The sequence below is a fragment of the Gobius niger genome (genome assembly GCF_951799975.1).
Source record: "Gobius niger genome assembly, chromosome: 22".
NCBI lineage: Eukaryota > Metazoa > Chordata > Actinopteri > Gobiiformes > Gobiidae > Gobius > Gobius niger.
The window spans coordinates 4,555,275-4,575,055 of NC_136873.1; the positions used below are offsets into that span (position 1 = coordinate 4,555,275).

Sequence of the window (19,781 nt, forward strand, 5' to 3'; positions counted from 1 at the left end):
CACTGCTTTTCTCTTTGTCTAAGAGCTCTAGTTTCTTATTCGGTCTTGTTTTTTAAGCAGTTTCGTGGTTTAGTCCTGGCTCAGGCCGCAGCTCTGCCATCTCTAATAATGACTTAAGTGTTTGTAAGTTATAGCTTGCTCACAGGTTCTGAAAGTGTAGTCTCCAAGCTTTCCAACAATGTTTAACACATGGAAATCTGATAATATGTGGAGGAGTTGTGGCTGTTTGAATGCAGGATCTCAAAATAGCTCAAAGGGGCGAAAACGGCCTCTAAATTTGTACAGTCTAAAACAAATTGGGCGACTCACAGGCTAATTCTCATTGGTCAGACAGAAATAACCGTCAGGTGCAGGTTTCAGTTGGTCAGGGACCAGAGGTGAGAGAATGGGACCTTTTGCCATTTACTATTTTAAAAGTGGGGGAAATAGAGTATAGTTGTCCTGAATCCCATTCGGACAGTGGCTAAGTCAAAGTGGTTAGTGGTTCTCACACAGAGGGGCAGGGCCTGAGGTAGGGCTGGGTCATATGGACCAAAAGTCACATCCCGATATATTTTGGTTGAAAGCAGTGAAATTAAATGTTAAGTCAAAGTCAAAGCCAAATACGAGTAGTTTTATTGAAAACTCTCTATAAAATGTAAACATAAACACTGTATAACAAAGCTTTGTAAGGTGCAATTTAATTTTAAAAAAACACATGTTAAATAAAAATAGCCTAGAATTAAAATAGGGCAGCATTTATATACTAAGAGATAATAGAATAAAGTTTAGTTTAGTTTAAGAATAAACTAAGAATAAAGGATAAACTTTTTTTTTTAAATCAGCTTGAGATTCCGTGTGTCTTTTGTTAACTTAATAGCTTTTCAGAATTTTAAATATCCTTATATACGCAATATGATCTAATTCCATGTCTCATTTAAAATATATCGATATATCTTAAATATCGATGTATCGCCCAGCCCTAGCCTGAGGTCATATGTTTCCCTTCAGCCCGTGTAAAGTTTACAAGTGTTAATTTGACAACATATTTTATTTTAGTTTTAGTCTTAGTCTTTTGACTAAAATGTAATTTAATTTTAGTCGAGATTTAGTCAATTTTTTTTTTCAATTTTAGTCTAGTTTTAGTCGACTAAAATTGCATGTCAATTTAGTCGACTAAATTTAAGACTAATTTAGTCGACTTATATTTATAATATTCATGATAATCATATTTAATCAAGGTCCTCGACTTCATGTTTCTTCTCCCACATGAATAAAGCACAAACCTGTTCATTTGGCTGTGAATTTAAATGATCTGAGGCTCTTTCAGACGGTCAAGAGAAGTTTGGATGATTTTAGTCTCTCCTTTTCATTTTTATTTAGTCTTATTTTAGTCGACTAAAATATCTGGACATTTTAGTCATAGTTTTAGTCTCATGAGAAACTTTTAATTTAGTTTTAGTCCAATTTTAGTCGTCAAAAATATCACTTTGACTAAAATTAAGACGAAAATTCGACGAAATTAACACTGGTGTAGAGCTGTTTATTGTCCCACCGAAACACGGAAAAGGGGTTCCGCCTTGACATGAATGTTAAAAACAATTATTCTGTCTATTCTAAGAAGAAAAAAAAAACAGCTCAAAAAACATGAAGTCGGCGGCAGGTTCGGTTATCCAATGTGCAGAGTAAATCTCCTCATGATAACTGCATAACGTCGTCAAAGGAAGAGTCCCAAAAGCGGTGCAGCTGCTTGGAAATCAGGACCGAAACAAGGATAAAATGGAACAAAATTAGATGAATGTGACTAAAGCAGAATATTGGTGTCTTCCTCCGCTGTGGATATTGCTGCTAACCCCCCCTGTCGTGCCTCTGTCTCCCCCTGACTGCAGCATGGGTACTGCATCCTGGTCTCTCACGGCCTCACGCGCCTGTGTTCCCTGGTGGGCCGCTGGGGAAGTGCGGTGCTCGGGTTGTCCACGCTGCTCCTCGTGCTGCTCTTCTCCTGGAAGACGGTGGCTCAGAACCAGGTGTGGCTGTCCCGCGAGGCGCTGTTCAGGTAACGCTTAAAGACGCACATCTGCAGGGTTTAACCTCTTAACTCCCGCCTGAACGGATCCCATTTTCTCCAGTTTGGCTTTACCCTAATCAAGAAGCACCAAAACAGCCACAAAAAATGAGAAGAAAACAAGGATGTAAACGCAACAAAAAGGGACAAAATTCAACCAAAAAGTGACAAAAAATGAACAAAAAAGTGACAAAAATTCAACAAAAATGTGACAAAAATGTGACAAAAACTCAACCAAAAATGTGACAAAAATTCAACCAAAAAGTGACAAAAATTCAACAAAAAAGTGACAAAAATGTGACAAAAACTCAACCAAAAATGTGACAAAAATTCAACCAAAAAGTGACAAAAATATGACAAAAACTCAACCAAAAAAGTGACAAATTCTTCAAAAATGTGACAAAAATTCAACCAAAAAGTGACAAAAATTCAACCAAAAAAGTGACAAAAATTAATCAAAAATGTGACAAAAATTCTACAAAAAATTCAACAAAAACTCAATCAAAAAGTGACAAAAACTCAACAAAAATGTGCCAAAAACTCAACCAAAAATGTGACAAAAATTCAACCAAAAAGTGACAAAAATATGACAAAAACTCAACCAAAAAAGTGACAAAAACTCAACCAAAAAAGTGACAAAATTCTTCAAAAATGTGACAAAAATTCAACCAAAAAGTGACAAAAATTCAACCAAAAAAGTGACAAAAATTAATCAAAAATGTGACAAAAATTCTACAAAAAATTCAACAAAAACTCAACCAAAAAGTGACAAAAACTCAACAAAAATGTGACAAAAACTCAACCAAAAATGTGACAAAAATGCATCAAAAATGTGACAAAAATTCAACAAAAAAGTGACAAAAATTCAACCAAAAAGTGACTAAATTCAACAAAAATGTGAACAAAATTGAAAAAATAAAAATACATTTCAAATGAGGTGTTACACAGGCCTATATAATATCCAGAGAGGACAGAATTTGGTTTCGGCGGGTGGTAAGAGGTTTTAACCAAATCAAGGTTTGGCAGACGAGACTAGAGCGTTCCTCTTTCGCACGCTGAGAAAGTCCTGAGATCGAATGGGGTTTCACATCGGATCCATTAAACAAGATGTTGTAAAATGTGGATTTCCATCAGCTGTAGGGAACATTTGTCGGGACAATCTTAGGTTGTACTGTCGGACATGGGTTAGTCAGTTCTAATACTTTTGACATGTTTTAATAACTATGTTTCTTCCTGTTGTGTGGGCGCAGGTCGGGCATCCACACTCTGCCCCATAACGCAAAGGTCCACTACAACTTCGCCAACTTCCTGAAGGACACCGGGCGCCATCAAGAGGCCATCCGCCACTACAACATCGCACTCAGGTGTCCTCTATGAGAAGAGTAACAAACGTTTCCAAAAAGTAGAAGATGATCTGTGGAATTACATGAGGCCACAATTGTCCACAATCAGTATGTTTAAATGTAAAGTCTCGACATACTAGGCTAAAGATTCGATTAGGAGGATCTCCATTTGATCTTTATTTAACTAGAAAAGTCTCACTGAGATTTCACAATCTCTTACAGGCAAGGCAAGTTTATTTGTAGAGCACAATTCATACACAAGGCAATTCAAAGTGCTTCACAGCTGCATAAATACAAGAAATTAATAGAGTTAACTATATTATAGTTAGCTCTACATTACTATATTATAGTTAACTCTACATTACTATATTATAGTTAACTCTACATTACTATATTATAGTTAACTCTACATTACTATATTATAGGTTAACTCTATATGACTATATTATAGTTAGCTTTACATTACTATATTATAGTTAACTCTACATTACTATATTATAGTTAGCTCTACATTACTATATTATAGTTAACTCTACATTACTATATTATAGTTAACTCTACATTACTATATTATAGTTAACTCTACATTACTATATTATAGTTAACTCTACATTACTATATTATAGTTAACTCTATATTACTATATTATAGTTAACTCTACATTACTATATTATAGTTAGCTCTACATTACTATATTATAGTTAACTCTACATTACTATATTATAGTTAACTCTACATTACTATATTATAGTTAACTCTACATTACTATATTATAGTTAACTCTACATTACTATATTATAGTTAACTCTACATTACTATATTATAGTTAACTCTATATTACTATATTACAGTTAACTCTATATTACTATATTGTAGTTAACTCTACATTACTGTATTATAGTTAGCTCTACATTAATGTATTATAGTTAACTCTACATTACTATATTATAGTTAACTCTACATTACTATATTATAGTTAGCTCTATATTACTATATTACAGTTAACTCTATATTACTATATTACAGTTAACTCTATATTACTATATTATAGTTAACTCTACATTACTATATTATAGTTAACTCTACATTACTATATTATAGTTAACTCTATATTACTATATTACAGTTAACTCTATATTACTATATTATAGTTAACTCTATATTACTGTATTATAGTTAGCTCTACATTAATGTATTATAGTTAACTCTACATTACTATATTATAGTTAACTCTACATTACTATATTATAGTTAGCTCTACATTACTATATTATAGTTAACTCTACATTACTATATTATAGTTAACTCTACATTACTATATTATAGTTAACTCTACATTACTATATTATAGTTAACTCTACATTACTGTATTATAGTTAGCTCTACATTAATGTATTATAGTTAGCTCTACATTACTGTATTATAGTTAACTCTACATTACTGTATTATAGCTAACTCTACATTACTATATTATAGTTAACTCTACATTACTATATTATAGTTAACTCTACATTACTATATTATAGTTAGCTCTACATTACTATATTATAGTTAACTCTACATTACTATATTATAGTTAACTCTATATGACTATATTATAGTTAACTCTATATGACTATATTATAGTTAACTCTATATGACTATATTATAGTTAACTCTACATTACTATATTATAGTTAACTCTACATTACTATATTATAGTTAACTCTACATTACTATATTATAGTTAACTCTATATTACTATATTATAGTTAACTCTACATTACTATATTTTAGTTAACTCTATATTACTATATTATCGCTAACTCTACATTACTATATTATCGTTAACTCTATATTACTATATTATCGTTAACTCTACATTACTATATTATAGTTAACTCTACATTACTATATTACAGTTAACTCTATATGACTATATTATAGTTAACTCTATATGACTATATTATAGTTAACTCTATATGACTATATTATAGTTAACTCTATATGACTATATTATAGTTAGCTCTACATTACTATATTATAGTTAACTCTACATTACTATATTATAGTTAACTCTATATTACTATATTATCGTTAACTCTATATTACTATATTATAGTTAACTCTACATTACTATATTATAGTTAACTCTATATTACTATATTATCGTTAACTCTACATTACTATATTATAGTTAACTCTACATTACTATATTACAGTTAACTCTATATGACTATATTATAGTTAACTCTATATGACTATATTATAGTTAACTCTATATGACTATATTATAGTTAACTCTATATGACTATATTATAGTTAGCTCTACATTACTATATTATAGTTAACTCTACATTACTATATTATAGTTAACTCTATATTACTATATTATCGTTAACTCTATATTACTATATTATAGTTAACTCTACATTACTATATTATAGTTAACTCTATATTACTATATTATCGTTAACTCTATATTATAGTTAACTCTATATTACTATATTATAGTTAACTCTACATTACTATATTATAGTTAACTCTATATTACTATATTACAGTTAACTCTATATGACTATATTATAGTTAACTCTATATGACTATATTATAGTTAGCTCTACATAACTATATTATAGTTAACTCTATATTACTATATTATAGTTAACTCTATATTACTATATTATAGTTAACTCTACACTACTATATTATAGTTAACTCTACATTACTATATTATAGTTAAAGAGGGGGTATTATGCTTTTTTCAGCCACATAGCACCAGTCTATAGCACACTACAATGATGACCAAACCTTCTGTTGGTCTGTAAATGCAGTAAATTAGAATAACTGCCTTGTATAAAATTGCTCTTTCAAAATGGCGTAGCAAATGACTTGAAATAGGCCTCTGTCTCTTTAAGAACCTCTGACCCTTTCCGACACGCCCCCTCCACGCGCTGTCTGTGGCATCCATGGATCTATCATCACAACAACACTGCGCTCGTTGTCTCAACTGTATTGAAACTACGATCGGTGCATTTTTATTTTTATTGTTGGAAAGGAGCTACTGTTTATCACTTTGTGAACAATGGCCACACAGGATATTATTTGGAGACGAACCTTCCACACCGGACGCTTGGACGGGGCTCTTGCCTGAAAAATAACTGCGGTTTGGAGGCTATCTCTTTGCATCTGCCATGCCCTATGGATCTCTAACTATACCCCCATGGACGACACCAGGATCTGCAGGAGCCCATACGATTCAAAGACGGACATTATCTGTGCAGGTGGACAGTGGTTTTTCGAGGTTACCCGTTAGCTTGTTATAATCGACTACAGCTCATTGTTGATGAAAAGTCTGCAATTAACCACAAATGTGTAAAGCCAGGCTCATTGTGTGATCATCGTAAAGGCTGCTTCAAGTAGTTGCCTGCTTTATTGACGTTATTTGTGCATAATATGCTGCCTGTTTTCAATGAATGTTGTGAAGGTGAAGGTTGTTAGCTTGTCGTGGCTAATAGTGCCTTAGCTCCAGGAGAAACCACTCGGCTACGACTCACTGTAGATGAAATGTGAGCAATAAACTACGAAATCAACAAGCCAGGCTCCGTGTGTGATCATCATAAAGGCTGCTTCAAGCAGTTGCCTGTTTTAGTGACGTTTTCAATGCATAATATGCTGCTTGTATTCAGTGAATTTTCCCGTTAGCTTGTCGCGGCTAGCTTGTTAGCTCCGGGAGAAAGCCACTCGGCTATGACCCATTGTAGATGAAATGTGAGCAATAAACTTCCAAATCAACAAGCCAGGCTCCGTGTGTGATCATTGTTAAACGGTTCTTTATGTGTGTGGTGGTTTTATTTACTTTATGTGTGCATATCTCTCGTTTTCACGTGATGACTCGAGGTTTAGCTTAGCATTAGCTTTCTCCGGAGGCTCTGTGCATCATCAAGGCGCAGAACCAGACACTGAAATAAGCGTTCTTGTCACCGGTTTTAATCCTGGGTGTTTCGGTAACAGAAATACTGATGTGTGTCTTTGTAAAAGTCTGCTGTGGCTCCGGTTCACAACACATGAAGCTACTCCTCCATGATGACTCTGTTTACATCTTAGGGCTAGACACTGCGGGGAGGGGGTTCTGCTGAGGGGCAGTGGTTGGTTACGCGGCTGGTGACGAAAGGTCGGAGGCGTATCCTGGAGGTCGGAGGCGTTTCCTGAAGGAATCAGGCGTTTTATCCCTAAAATGGCCGCCATCAGAGTTTTTACAGATTACTCGAAAATACGTGAATGTGCTAAGGCAACACTTCAGGCATGGTTTTAATGAGGGAATGACTTAATAACATGATGTAAAGCTTGAAAAAGTCGATTTTGCATAATAGGCCCCCTTTAACTCTATATTACTATATTATCGTTAACTCTATATTACTATATTATAGTTAACTCTACATTACTATATTATAGTTAACTCTATATTACTATATTATAGTTAACACTACATTACTATATTATCGTTAAAGGGACTATAAGGAGTTTAAAAATGTTAAAATTAAGTATTTTCCTCCCCCTACATGTTCCAGCCATGTCCTAATGTGTAGAATGAGCCTAGACCTGTTCACCACAACTGCCTCTAAAATCCTGTACGGTCACTCAAAAATGTGTCACTTCGGCCCGAATTGCCGTCATGCACGAGCTTAATATAGAAGGTGCAGTTACACATATGGCCTGAGGTGGCAGTAGTGAGTAAAAAATGGCGAACTTGCTTCCAGCCCCTTTAACTCTACATTACTATATTACAGTTAACTCTATATGACTATATTACAGTTAACTCTATATGACTATATTATAGTTAACTCTATATGACTATATTATAGTTAACTCTATATGACTATATTATAGTTAACTCTATATGACTATATTATAGTTAACTCTATATGACTATATTATAGTTAACTCTATATGACTATATTATAGTTAACTCTATATGACTATATTATAGTTAACTCTACATTACTATATTATAGTTAACTCTACATTAGTATATTATAGTTAACTCTACATTACAAGCAGCACAATGTATTTCTCTCTACTATGATTAAAAGTTACCTTTAAGACATAAATGTCGGGTAACTTTAAACCCGCCCATCTCAATAATAACCTTTGTTTTCTGCCTCCTTGTGGTCACAGGTTGTACCCGCGTCATGCCAGCGCCCTCAACAACCTGGGCACTTTGACCTCTGACCCCAAGGAGGCCGAGCGCTTCTACAGGCAGGCTTTGGACATCAACGCACAGCACAACCGTGCCCTCTTCAACCTGGGGAACCTGCTCAAGTAATGCACCTGCACTACCACCAGGGCGGCGCCAAACAGCGGAGAAAAACATGCAATATTCATTCATTGTCTGGAATATTTCACAATTGGGATATTTTACAGAGGCATTTCAACTACAAGCGTTCCGTCAAATTGGGAAAAATATTTTTTTCCTCAAATTTTGTCAAAACAAGAAGGCGAAAAAGGAACTAAACTAGACCTCAGTCAGACGAGCCCAGTGAATTTTCAAAATAAATATATTTAACACTCAGCCAGGCCTGCCTGGGGTCCTAAGCAAAGGTCCACGACGGGGCCCTACAGTGTTCATCAAAGGCTAATCAGCGAAGAATGAACCCATAAACAGGGAAACAGTTCCACGCAGTAATGCAGGGCAGAAGAGGAACGTAATGACCTCTATTCGGGCCCTGCCCCACTGTGTGAGAACCACCCAGTGGTTCCCAAACCTTTTTGTGCCCAATGCACACCAAAGGACAAGGAAAAATCTCAAGGCAAACCTACTGTGCCAAACAGCCTTTATAACACGTGCTGTCACTCATCATGTAACACAGTGGTTCCCAAACGTGTGGGAGTCGTGCACCCCCTACTATGACATAACTGAAAACGCTGTGAATATCACATACATTTATATACAGTCGTATGCACAAGTATTGGCCCCCCTTTAACTTTGACATTTTGCCAAACTATGGACCATAAACATAAATATATTTGATATTTTATGTAAAAGACACACACTAAGTGACACAAAAATGGCTTGTTCTAGTCACTCTGCTGTAATCCAGGGTCATCACAGGCTTCTTGGTAACAGCTCTGGTCAGTGCTGTCCTTGTTCGGTCAGTGAGTTTAGGAGGACGGCCGGGTCTTGGTAGGTTTGCAGTGATGTCAGACTCTTTCCATTCCTGGATGGTGGATTTAACTGTACTATGAGAGATGTTTTTATAACCTAACCCAGATTTATACTTCTCAATAAGTTTATCCCGGGCCTGTCTGGTGTGTTCTTGGACTTCATGATGCTTCTGCTCCACAAGAGTCTGAACAGACCTCTGAGACCAGCACAGAGCAGCTGTATTTGAACTGACGTTAGAAACACACATGTAGGTCATGTGATCATTCAGAAATCATCACATCCCACTTTTCAGTTTTTTATTTATATATATATTTTTTGAAATCATGTATACATTTCATTTCACTTCACGATTGTGAGTCACTTAGTGTGTGTCTTTCACATACAATTTCAATTAAATATATTTATGTTTGTGGTCCATAGTCTGGCAAAATGTCGAAAAGTTAAAGGGGGGCCCATACCTATGCATAACCACCATTTATATATTTTCATTCATTTAAGCATAATAAACAATACATTCAAATGGGAGGGAGAGAATAACTTTATTGTCCTGACATGACCATATATGGGCAAGTCCAAAGACATCATCTGTAAGAACACTAGCTCGTAATTCATAAAATTGATACAAATGATGCGTTTTCCCCCCTTAAATCTACCGCTGTCTTTCTCTCAAGTTTGTTTTACTGCAGTTCACTCCGACGTGTGGATTTTAAAGGACAAACTTGGAGTAAACCAGGCCTTCTGTGTGTTCAGGACCCGGGGAGAGGACGCGGAGGCCGAGGTGCTCCTCAAAAACTCCATTCGTTTTGGCCCACAGTTCTCTGACGCCTACTCCAGTCTGGCCTCACTGTTCGCCGAGCAGGTAACTCTCAGCGCTATAGGCACAGACATAAAATGACTGGAATGGATAAAAGCGTGGATCAAATGCTGAAGACACTCGGATAGTAAAGTCCATATGTTTTGTGTTTTCCAGAAACGTTTTGCCGAGGCCAAAGCCGTGTACCTGAAGGGCATGGAGCACTGCCCCGACAGCTCCGACCTCCACAACAACTACGGGGTGTTCCTGGTCGACACAGGTCCGACACACTGTCTTTCTGTTGGGGCGGGGCGGGCGTGTTTCCACATCTGGGTCGTGTTTCCACATTGTTTGATGCCCACATGTCTCCTCCTGACTCTCCTGCGCCGCTGCTTGTGTCCAGGAGAGGGCGCCCTGGCTGCCGCTCATTACCACCAGGCTGTGCGGCTCAAGCCCGAACATTACGTGGCGATGGTGAACTTGGGACGCCTCCTCCGCTCGACCAACGACAACCAGCAGGCGGAGCTGTGGTACAAGAGGTCAGTCCTCGGAGGCCAAATCATCATGTGGGGAATTTCGTCCAAAAAATAACTTTGTCTGAAGTTAACCTCTTAACTCCTGCCTGAACCGAGAGGATCTTTTTCCTCACGTCATCAGATTTTTTTTTTCCATCATTTTTTTGTTGGGTATTCAACTCATTTTTGTAACTTTTTTTCATTTTTTGTCACATTTTTGTCATTTTTCGTAATTTTTTTTGTCTAATTTTTTTCACATTTTGTGTCACATTTTTTGTCATTTTTTATCACATTTTTTGTCACATTTTTGTCATTTTTCGTCATTTTTTAATCAAATTTTTGTTATTTTTTGTCACATTTTTGTGACATTTTTGCCTCTTTTTCATCAATTTTTCGTCACTTTTTCATCAATTTTTTTCATCACTTTTTTGTCACATTTCCATCATTGTTTTCGTCTCAGTTTTGTTGCTATTTTCACAGCTTTTTTCCAGAAGCTTTTGGACTGGGGTAAAGCCAAACTGGAGAAAACCTGTGAAAATAGCGACAAAACTGAGACGAAAACCATGATGGAAATGTGACAAAAAAGTGATGAAAAAGTGGCAAAAATGTCACAAGAAATTGACCAAAAATTGACAAAAAAATGATAAAAATGTGACAAAAAAACAAAAAAATGTGGCCAACATGTATCAAAAATATGATAAAAAATGGACAAAAAAATGACAAAAATGTGACAAAAAAATTACACAAATTTGATAAAAAATTGACGAAAAAATTACAAAAATGTGACAAAATGTGACAAAAAATTTGACAAAAAATGCTGGAAAAAAAATCTGATGACGTGAGGAAAAAGATCCTCTCAGTTCAGACGGGAGTTAAAAGGTTAAAGGGACTATACAGAGTTTAAAATGTTAAAATTAAGTATGTTCCTCCCCCTACATGTTCCAACTATGTCCTAATGTGTAGAATGAGCTCAGACCTGTTCACCACAACTGCCTCTAAAATCCTGCACTGTCACTCAGAAAGTTGTTACTTTGGGTCTGAAGTGCCGTCATGCACGAGCTTAATATAGAAGCTGCAGTTACATGTAAGACCTGAGGTGGCAGTAGTGAGTATAAAATGGGTAACTTGCATCTAGCCCCTTTAAATTTGGCCTGTTGTAGAATCTCTTTAACCCCTTAACTCCCACCTGAACCGAGCACATTCTCTCCAGTTTGGCTTTACCCCAGTCCAAAAGCTTCTGGAAAAAAGGTGGGAAAAAGCAACAAAACTGACGAAAACATTGATGAAAAAGTGGCAAAAATGTCACAGGAAATTGACAAAAAAATGACAAAAATGTGACAAAAAATGACAAAAATTGATGAAAAAATTGACGAAGAAAATGACAGAAATGTGACAAAAAAGTGACGAAAAATTGATGAAAAAGTGGCAAAAATATCACAAGAAATTGACCAAAAAAATGACCAAAAATGACCAAAAATGATGAAAAAATTGAGGAAAAACGGAAAGGAATGTGACAAAAAAATTACAAAAAATTGACAAAAATGTGATAAAATTTTGACCAAAAAATGACAAAAATGTGACAAAAAAAATACAAAAAGTGACGAAAAAATTGACGAAAAAATGACAGAAATGCAACAAAAAAGTGACGAAAAATTGATGAAAAAGTGGCAAAAATGTCACAGGAAATTGACAAAAAAATGACAAAAATGTGACAAAAAAATTACAAAAAATGGACAAAAATGTGCTAAAAATTTGAACAAAAAATGACAAAAATTGACGGAAGAAATGACAGAAATGTCAAAAAAATTACAAAAATGTGACAAAGAAATGACAAAAATTGATGAAAAAATTGACGAAAAAACAAAAAAATTGATGAAAAAATTGACGAAAAAATGACAGAAATGTGACAAAAAAGTGACGAAAAATTGATGAAAAAGTGGCAAAAATGTCACAGGAAATTGACAAAAAATGACAAAAAAGTTACAAAAATGAGTTGAATACCCAACAAAAAAAAGATGGGAAAAAAATCTCATGACGTGAGGAAAAAGATCCTCTGGGTTCAGGCGGGAGTTAAGAGGTTAAATGAGTGTTTTCTCCACTAATGTCGGTCATTAGAGATCCATTATTAGTTTAGTGAACTTTACAGTCGATGTGATTCTACTCTAACTGTTGTTTTTGTGCGAAGGGCCCTGACTGTGGCGCGCAGCGTGGACGTGCTCTCTCCACTGGGGGCGCTGTACTACAACACGGGCCGATACGAGGAGGCGCTGCAGGTCTACAGGGAGGCCGCCCTGCTCCAGCCGCTCAGCACCGACATCCGCCTGGCTCTGGTCAGTCTCACACCCCCCCCCCCCGCACGCCGTCGTCCTGTCCTCGGATCCCCCAATGACTCCTCTGTCTGTGGTGCCCAGGCGCAGGTGCTGGTGATCTCGGGGCGCTCCTCTGAGGCGGAGCTGATGACCAGGAACGTCCTCGTACGAGAGCCCGGCTGCATCGAGTGTTACCGGCTACTCTCCGCCGTCTGCAGCAAACGGGGAAACCACAGCCAGGTAACGCGCCGGGCCCCCTCTGAGCTTCTGAGTTATTACAAAAACATAAACCAACGGCTGTGTCCACTCTAGTCCCTGACCCCCCATTCACTAAGTGTATATAGGCCCGCACTATTTAGAAGACTAGGGGTTCTCAACCTTTTTCCTGCACATGCTGTAAGTCAAGCCACGCCCCCTATTCCCTATTTATGGCCTCTATAGATGTATTAACCTCTTAATACTGAGGTTACCCAGAGGATCTTTTTCCTCACGTTATCAGATTTTTTTACATCATTTTTTTGTTGGGTATTCAACTCATTTTTGTAACTTTTTGTTTTGTTTATTTTTGTCAAATTTTGTCACATTTTTGTCATTTATTTTGGCGTTTTTTATCACATTTTTTGGTCAATTTTTTAATCACATTTTTGTCATTTTTGGTCAATTTTTGGTCAATTTTTGTCAATTTTTTGTCATTTTTTGTCATTTTTTGGTCAATTTTTTAATCACATTTTTTTTCATTTTTTTTCATTTTTTTGTCGTTTTTTTGTCATTTTTTAGTCATTTTCTTGTCACATTTTTTGGTCAATTTTTTAATCACATTTTTTGGTCAATTTTTTAATCACATTTTTGTCATTTTTTGTCCCTTTTTTGTCCATTTTTTGTCATTTTTTTGTCATTTTTTTGTCATTTTTTTTTCATTTTTTGTCATTTTTTTGTCACATTTTTGTCATTTTTTTTGTCATTTTTTGGTCGTTTTTTGTCATTTTTTGTCATTTTTTGTTCATTTTTGTAAAAAAAATTGTCACATTTTGGTCATTTTTTAGTCATTTTCTTGTCACATTTTTTTGTCACATTTTTATTACATTTTTGTATTTTTTTTGTCAATTTTTTGTCAATTTCTTGTGACATTTTTGCCACTTTTTTGTCACATTTCCATCATTGTTTTCATCTCAGTTTTGTTGCTTTTTCACACCTTTATTCCAGAAGCTTTTGGATTGGGGTAAAGCCAAACTGGAGAAAATGTGCTCGGTTCAGGTGGGAGTTAAGGGGTTAAAGCCGTACTAAGTAACGTGTTTACCTTAATAAATCCTTTCCGTAGTCCCTGTGGGGGTAATACAAGTGTTAAAGGGATGATTGGAGGGTCTTTCATCGCCCCCTGGTGTCTCCGGCCAGAAAACCATGTTTGCAACTTGACTGCCACCGGACCGGAGCCACCAATACACACTAATGGAATCAGGAAGAAGAAGCTAACAGGCTAACGGGCAAAGCTAACTGCAGGCAGAAGATTTCTCCATCTGTTGGTTTGATAGACAAAATGATGTTGCAATGTTTGGTTTTTAGGCTCTGGAGTTCCTGGACCAGGCCCTGCAGCAGGAGACCTCAGACCTCTCTGTGAGGGCAGAGCTGCTCTTCTCCAGAGGAAACCAACTGAGGGAGATGAACCGGCTCGAGCAGGCCTTCCAGGTAACAAACACATGCACTGTGGTTCGAGCTGTCATTTGTGAGTCATTATTCATGTCCCCGTTTTGTTTTTCATTTGTAAACTAAAAATGTACAATACATTTGGTTTCTATCTTCAGTTTGATTTCATAAAAATGCACTTAGACTAAATTCAGGAATCTTACAGATGGATGTCTCTGAAGCTCTGTTACGGAGGTGATTCTTATCCAGGCTAATGTCCGTAAATGCAAGTGTCCGCCTCATCTCAGGGCACAGACGTTTGTTTACCCCTGTGTTTTTATCACATCTACGAAGCCAAACAGCCGGGGCACAAGTCATAGCTGAATGTGGCGCTGCTCGCGTTTACTCCCACCTGCTAAAAATAACCAATGGCCGTGCGAGTAAGGAGGGACTAAGGAGGGAAACCGAAGGGTGTGACGCTGACGGGCAGGAAGAGCTGTTCAGAACAGGAGACCAGGGTCGAGCCACGCAAATACAGAGAGAGGAGAGAGAGACCGATGCGTCCCGGTTCTTTTACGGGACAATTTGGGTCGGATTCGGGTTTCAGGACGAGAGCCTGTATTTTGGGACTGTCTCTATAGGAGAGAAACGAGAGTTACGTATGTAACTACGGTTCTATTTCATCCCTCCTGACCGCCAGAGGCGGTGCTGAAGGGAACATTCAGTGCTTTCAGCACCGCCTCTGGCGGTCAGGAGGGATGAAATAGAACTTCACACATCAATTACCAGGGGCAGGTGCGTAGGAGATGAGGGAAATCCCAGCGAAATCTTGTAAAAAATAGTTTATTTGGATAGTGAATGTTTCGTTCCTGAGACCTTCATCAGGCAAACCGAAACATTGACTATTTAAATAAACTATTTTTGCAAGTTTGGCAGTGTGCGGGAACAATTGTTATTTTTGCCCAGGGACTGTCTCTTTACCAGGGGTCATGAATTAAATTTCACCACGGTCCGAAATTAAAAAAAAAGCTGTTAAGCAAAGGTCCAGAACATATGGGGTTCATTCATGGTTCTATGGGGTTTTTAAATGGGGATTTTTAAGCCTTTATTACTGTGATTTGAAATGAATACAATCAATTGAATCCCGTTATTGTTTTTTTCCTCTAAAAATACGTTTTTCCTCCTAAATAGCAGAATGCATATATAATAGAGACACTATTATACACAATGTGCGCATAGTATCTGACAGGGATGTGTTTCTTTGCTCAGTTCAACACACTGAGCCACCGTCCACCGCTTTTTTGTTTGTTTTGTTTTTTTGTTTTTTGCGAGTCATATTTCAGTCATTCTGAAACCATTTCTAAAGAAGTAAAACGTATCATGGAGCTGAGATGTAGGATTTAAATAGTTCACCTGCAGCATCTCAGCATAAGTATAGTGAAAGTAAATGTATATGTTTTGTTTTGATACTTCTCTTCTGTATTGTGATCCATGTCATTTGTTGTAGAGCTACAAAGAGGCGGTGCAGCTCAAACCGGACCAGTCCCAGGCCTGGATGAACATGGGAGGAATCCAACACATCAAGGTATTTCTCTGACCCTGTTCTCCTCCTCCTCCTCTCCCTCTGACCCTCTCCTCCTCCTCCTCCTCCTCCTCAGGGCGACTACGCTGCCGCTCAACGCTACTACAAAAAAGCCCTTTCTCCAGTTTGGCTTTACCCCAGTCCAAAAGCTTCTGGAAAAAAGGTGTGAGAGTAGCGACAAAACTGAGACGAAAACAATGATGGAAATGTGACGAAAAAGTGACGAAAACATTGGCAAAAAAGTGACGAAAACTTGATGGAAAAGTGGCAAAAATGTCACAAGAAAATGGACGAAAAATGGACGAAAAAAAGACAAAAATGAAAAAAAAAAAAAGATAAAAAATTGACGAAAAAATTACAAAAAAATTGATAAATATTTGACAAAAAATGTGACAAAAAAGTGACGAAAAATTTATGGAAAAGTGGCAAAAATGTCACAAGAAAAATGACAAAAAATGGACGAAAAATTGACGAAAAAAAGACAAAAATGAAAAAAAAAAGATAAAAAATTGACGAAAAAATTATTAAAAATTGATAAATATTTGACAAAAAATGTGACAAAATAGTGACGAAAAATTGATGGAAAAGTGGCAAAAATGTCACAAGAAAATTGACAAAAAAAAGACGAAAAACAGGCAAAAATGACAAAAATATGGCGAAAAAATGACAAAAAAATTATAAAAAATTGGCGAAAAAATGAAAAAATGTGACGAATAAATTACAAAAATGTGATAAATATTTGACAAAAAATGTGACAAAAAATGACAAAAAAATTACACAAAATTGACAAAAAAGTGACGAAAAATTGACAAAAAATTGACGAAAAACAGGCAAAAATGACAAAAATATGGCGAAAAAATGACAAAAAAATTATACAAAATTGACGAAAAAATGAAAAAAATGTGACGAATAAATTACAAAAATGTGATAAATATTTGACAAAAAATGTGACAAAAAAGTGACGAAAAATTTATGGAAAAGTGGCAAAAATGTCACAAGAAAATTGACAAAAAATGGACGAAAAATGGACGAAAAAAAGACAAAAATGAAAAAAAAAAGATAAAAAATTGACGAAAAAATTATTAAAAATTGATAAATATTTGACAAAAAATGTGACAAAAAAGTGACGAAAAATTGATGGAAAAGTGGCAAAAATGTCACAAGAAAATTGACGAAAAATTGACGAAAAACAGGCAAACATGACAAAAATATGGCGAAAAAATGACAAAAAAATTATAAAAATTGACGAAAAAATGAAAAAATGTGACGAATAAATTACAAAAATGTGATAAATATTTGACAAAAAATGTGACAAAAAAGTGACGAAAAATTTATGGAAAAGTGGCAAAAATGTCACAAGAAAAATGACAAAAAAAAGACGAAAAACAGGCAAAAATGACAAAAATATGGCGAAAAAATGACAAAAAAATTATAAAAAATTGGCGAAAAAATGAAAAAATGTGACGAATAAATTACAAAAATGTGATAAATATTTGACAAAAATGTGACAAAAAATGACAAAAAAATGACAAAAAAATTACACAAAATTGACAAAAAAGTGACGAAAAATTGACAAAAAATTGACGAAAAACAGGCAAAAATGACAAAAATATGGCGAAAAAATGACAAAAAAATTATACAAAATTGACGAAAAAATGAAAAAAATGTGACGAATAAATTACAAAAATGTGATAAATATTTGACAAAAAATGTGACAAAAAAGTGACGAAAAATTTATGGAAAAGTGGCAAAAATGTCACAAGAAAATTGACAAAAAATGGACGAAAAATGGACGAAAAAAAGACAAAAATGAAAAAAAAAAGATAAAAAATTGACGAAAAAATTATTAAAAATTGATAAATATTTGACAAAAAATGTGACAAAATAGTGACGAAAAATTGATGGAAAAGTGGCAAAAATGTCACAAGAAAATTGACAAAAAAAAGACGAAAAACAGGCAAAAATGACAAAAATATGGCGAAAAAATGACAAAAAAATTATAAAAAATTGGCGAAAAAATGAAAAAATGTGACGAATAAATTACAAAAATGTGATAAATATTTGACAAAAAATGTGACAAAAAATGACAAAAAAATTACACAAAATTGACAAAAAAGTGACGAAAAATTGACAAAAAATTGACGAAAAACAGGCAAAAATGACAAAAATATGGCGAAAAAATGACAAAAAAATTATACAAAATTGACGAAAAAATGAAAAAAATGTGACGAATAAATTACAAAAATGTGATAAATATTTGACAAAAAATGTGACAAAAAAGTGACGAAAAATTTATGGAAAAGTGGCAAAAATGTCACAAGAAAATTGACAAAAAATGGACGAAAAATGGACGAAAAAAAGACAAAAATTAAAAAAAAAAGATAAAAAATTGACGAAAAAATTATTAAAAATTGATAAATATTTGACAAAAAATGTGACAAAATAGTGACGAAAAATTGATGGAAAAGTGGCAAAAATGTCACAAGAAAATTGACAAAAAAAAGACGAAAAACAGGCAAAAATGACAAAAATATGGCGAAAAAATGACAAAAAAATTATAAAAAATTGACGAAAAATGAAAAAAATTTGATAAATATTTGACAAAAAATGTGACAAAAAATTACACAAAAATTACACAAAAATTACACAAAATTGACAAAAAATGTGACAAAAATGTGATAAAAAATTGACTGAAAAATGACACAAAAAAAAGTTACAAAAATGAGTTGAACACCCAACAAAAACGTGAGGAAAAAATCTAGGTATTTCTCTTACCCTTTTCCTCCTCCTCTCCCTCTGACCCTCTCCTCTTCCTCCTCCTCTCCCTCTAACCCTCTCCTCCTCCTCCTCAGGGCGACTACGCTGCCGCTCGACGTTACTACAAAAAAGCCCTCGCTCTGACCCCGGGCTCCAGGCTTCTGATGGAAAACCTGGCCAAGCTGGACCGCCTGGAGCGCAGGTCGACATCAGCCGGAGGCGGCTGAAGCTGTTCTTCATCTTTCCCACCAGCAGTTAAGCTCTCGGCCCGAAAGGGGGCGCCGGAGCCCACGTGGGTCCACAGAGGCGTTTCGAAGGAAGAAGAAGAAGAAGCTGACAGAGTGTAATCGCATCATTTCAACAGCTTTATAAAATGAATATATCAAAAACTTTCCTATAAAGAGACAAAGTATATAGTTTATAGTATATACGAGAACTTTAAGGGGGGAAAACCTCTTTGGAGCCAGTGCTAGGGAGGTGTGAGGTCACCATTGGACTCCTGTTAAACCCCTGTCAGCTCCACGCCATGAGGACCAAAGAGAAGGGCTTTCCTCGCCCGTTGGGATTTTCACAATAAAATGAAGTTGGATAAGGCAAAAAATGTGTTAAGGCAGGGGGTGAAGCGCTGAAAAAATGTGGGAAGTACTGTCAATTACTGAACCTCTTAACTCCC

General features: G+C 35.5%; 1 protein-coding gene across 1 annotated transcript in view; it reads left to right on the forward strand.

Moving 5' to 3' along the window:
* tmtc1 (transmembrane O-mannosyltransferase targeting cadherins 1) overlaps positions 1 to 19,335 on the forward strand; it is a gene marked incomplete at its 3' end in the record, with an annotated part of 42,172 nt that extends 22,837 nt beyond the window's left edge. Inside the window, exons 6-16 of the mRNA XM_079581167.1 lie at positions 1,869 to 2,035; positions 3,295 to 3,408; positions 8,545 to 8,688; positions 10,283 to 10,391; positions 10,503 to 10,605; positions 10,729 to 10,864; positions 13,026 to 13,170; positions 13,252 to 13,389; positions 14,710 to 14,832; positions 16,277 to 16,354; positions 19,204 to 19,335. Of these exons, the coding sequence (XP_079437293.1) occupies positions 1,869 to 2,035; positions 3,295 to 3,408; positions 8,545 to 8,688; positions 10,283 to 10,391; positions 10,503 to 10,605; positions 10,729 to 10,864; positions 13,026 to 13,170; positions 13,252 to 13,389; positions 14,710 to 14,832; positions 16,277 to 16,354; positions 19,204 to 19,335 (1,389 nt within the window). The remainder of the gene's footprint in view (positions 1 to 1,868; positions 2,036 to 3,294; positions 3,409 to 8,544; positions 8,689 to 10,282; positions 10,392 to 10,502; positions 10,606 to 10,728; positions 10,865 to 13,025; positions 13,171 to 13,251; positions 13,390 to 14,709; positions 14,833 to 16,276; positions 16,355 to 19,203) is intronic.
* Positions 19,336 to 19,781: the final 446 nt, after the last annotated feature.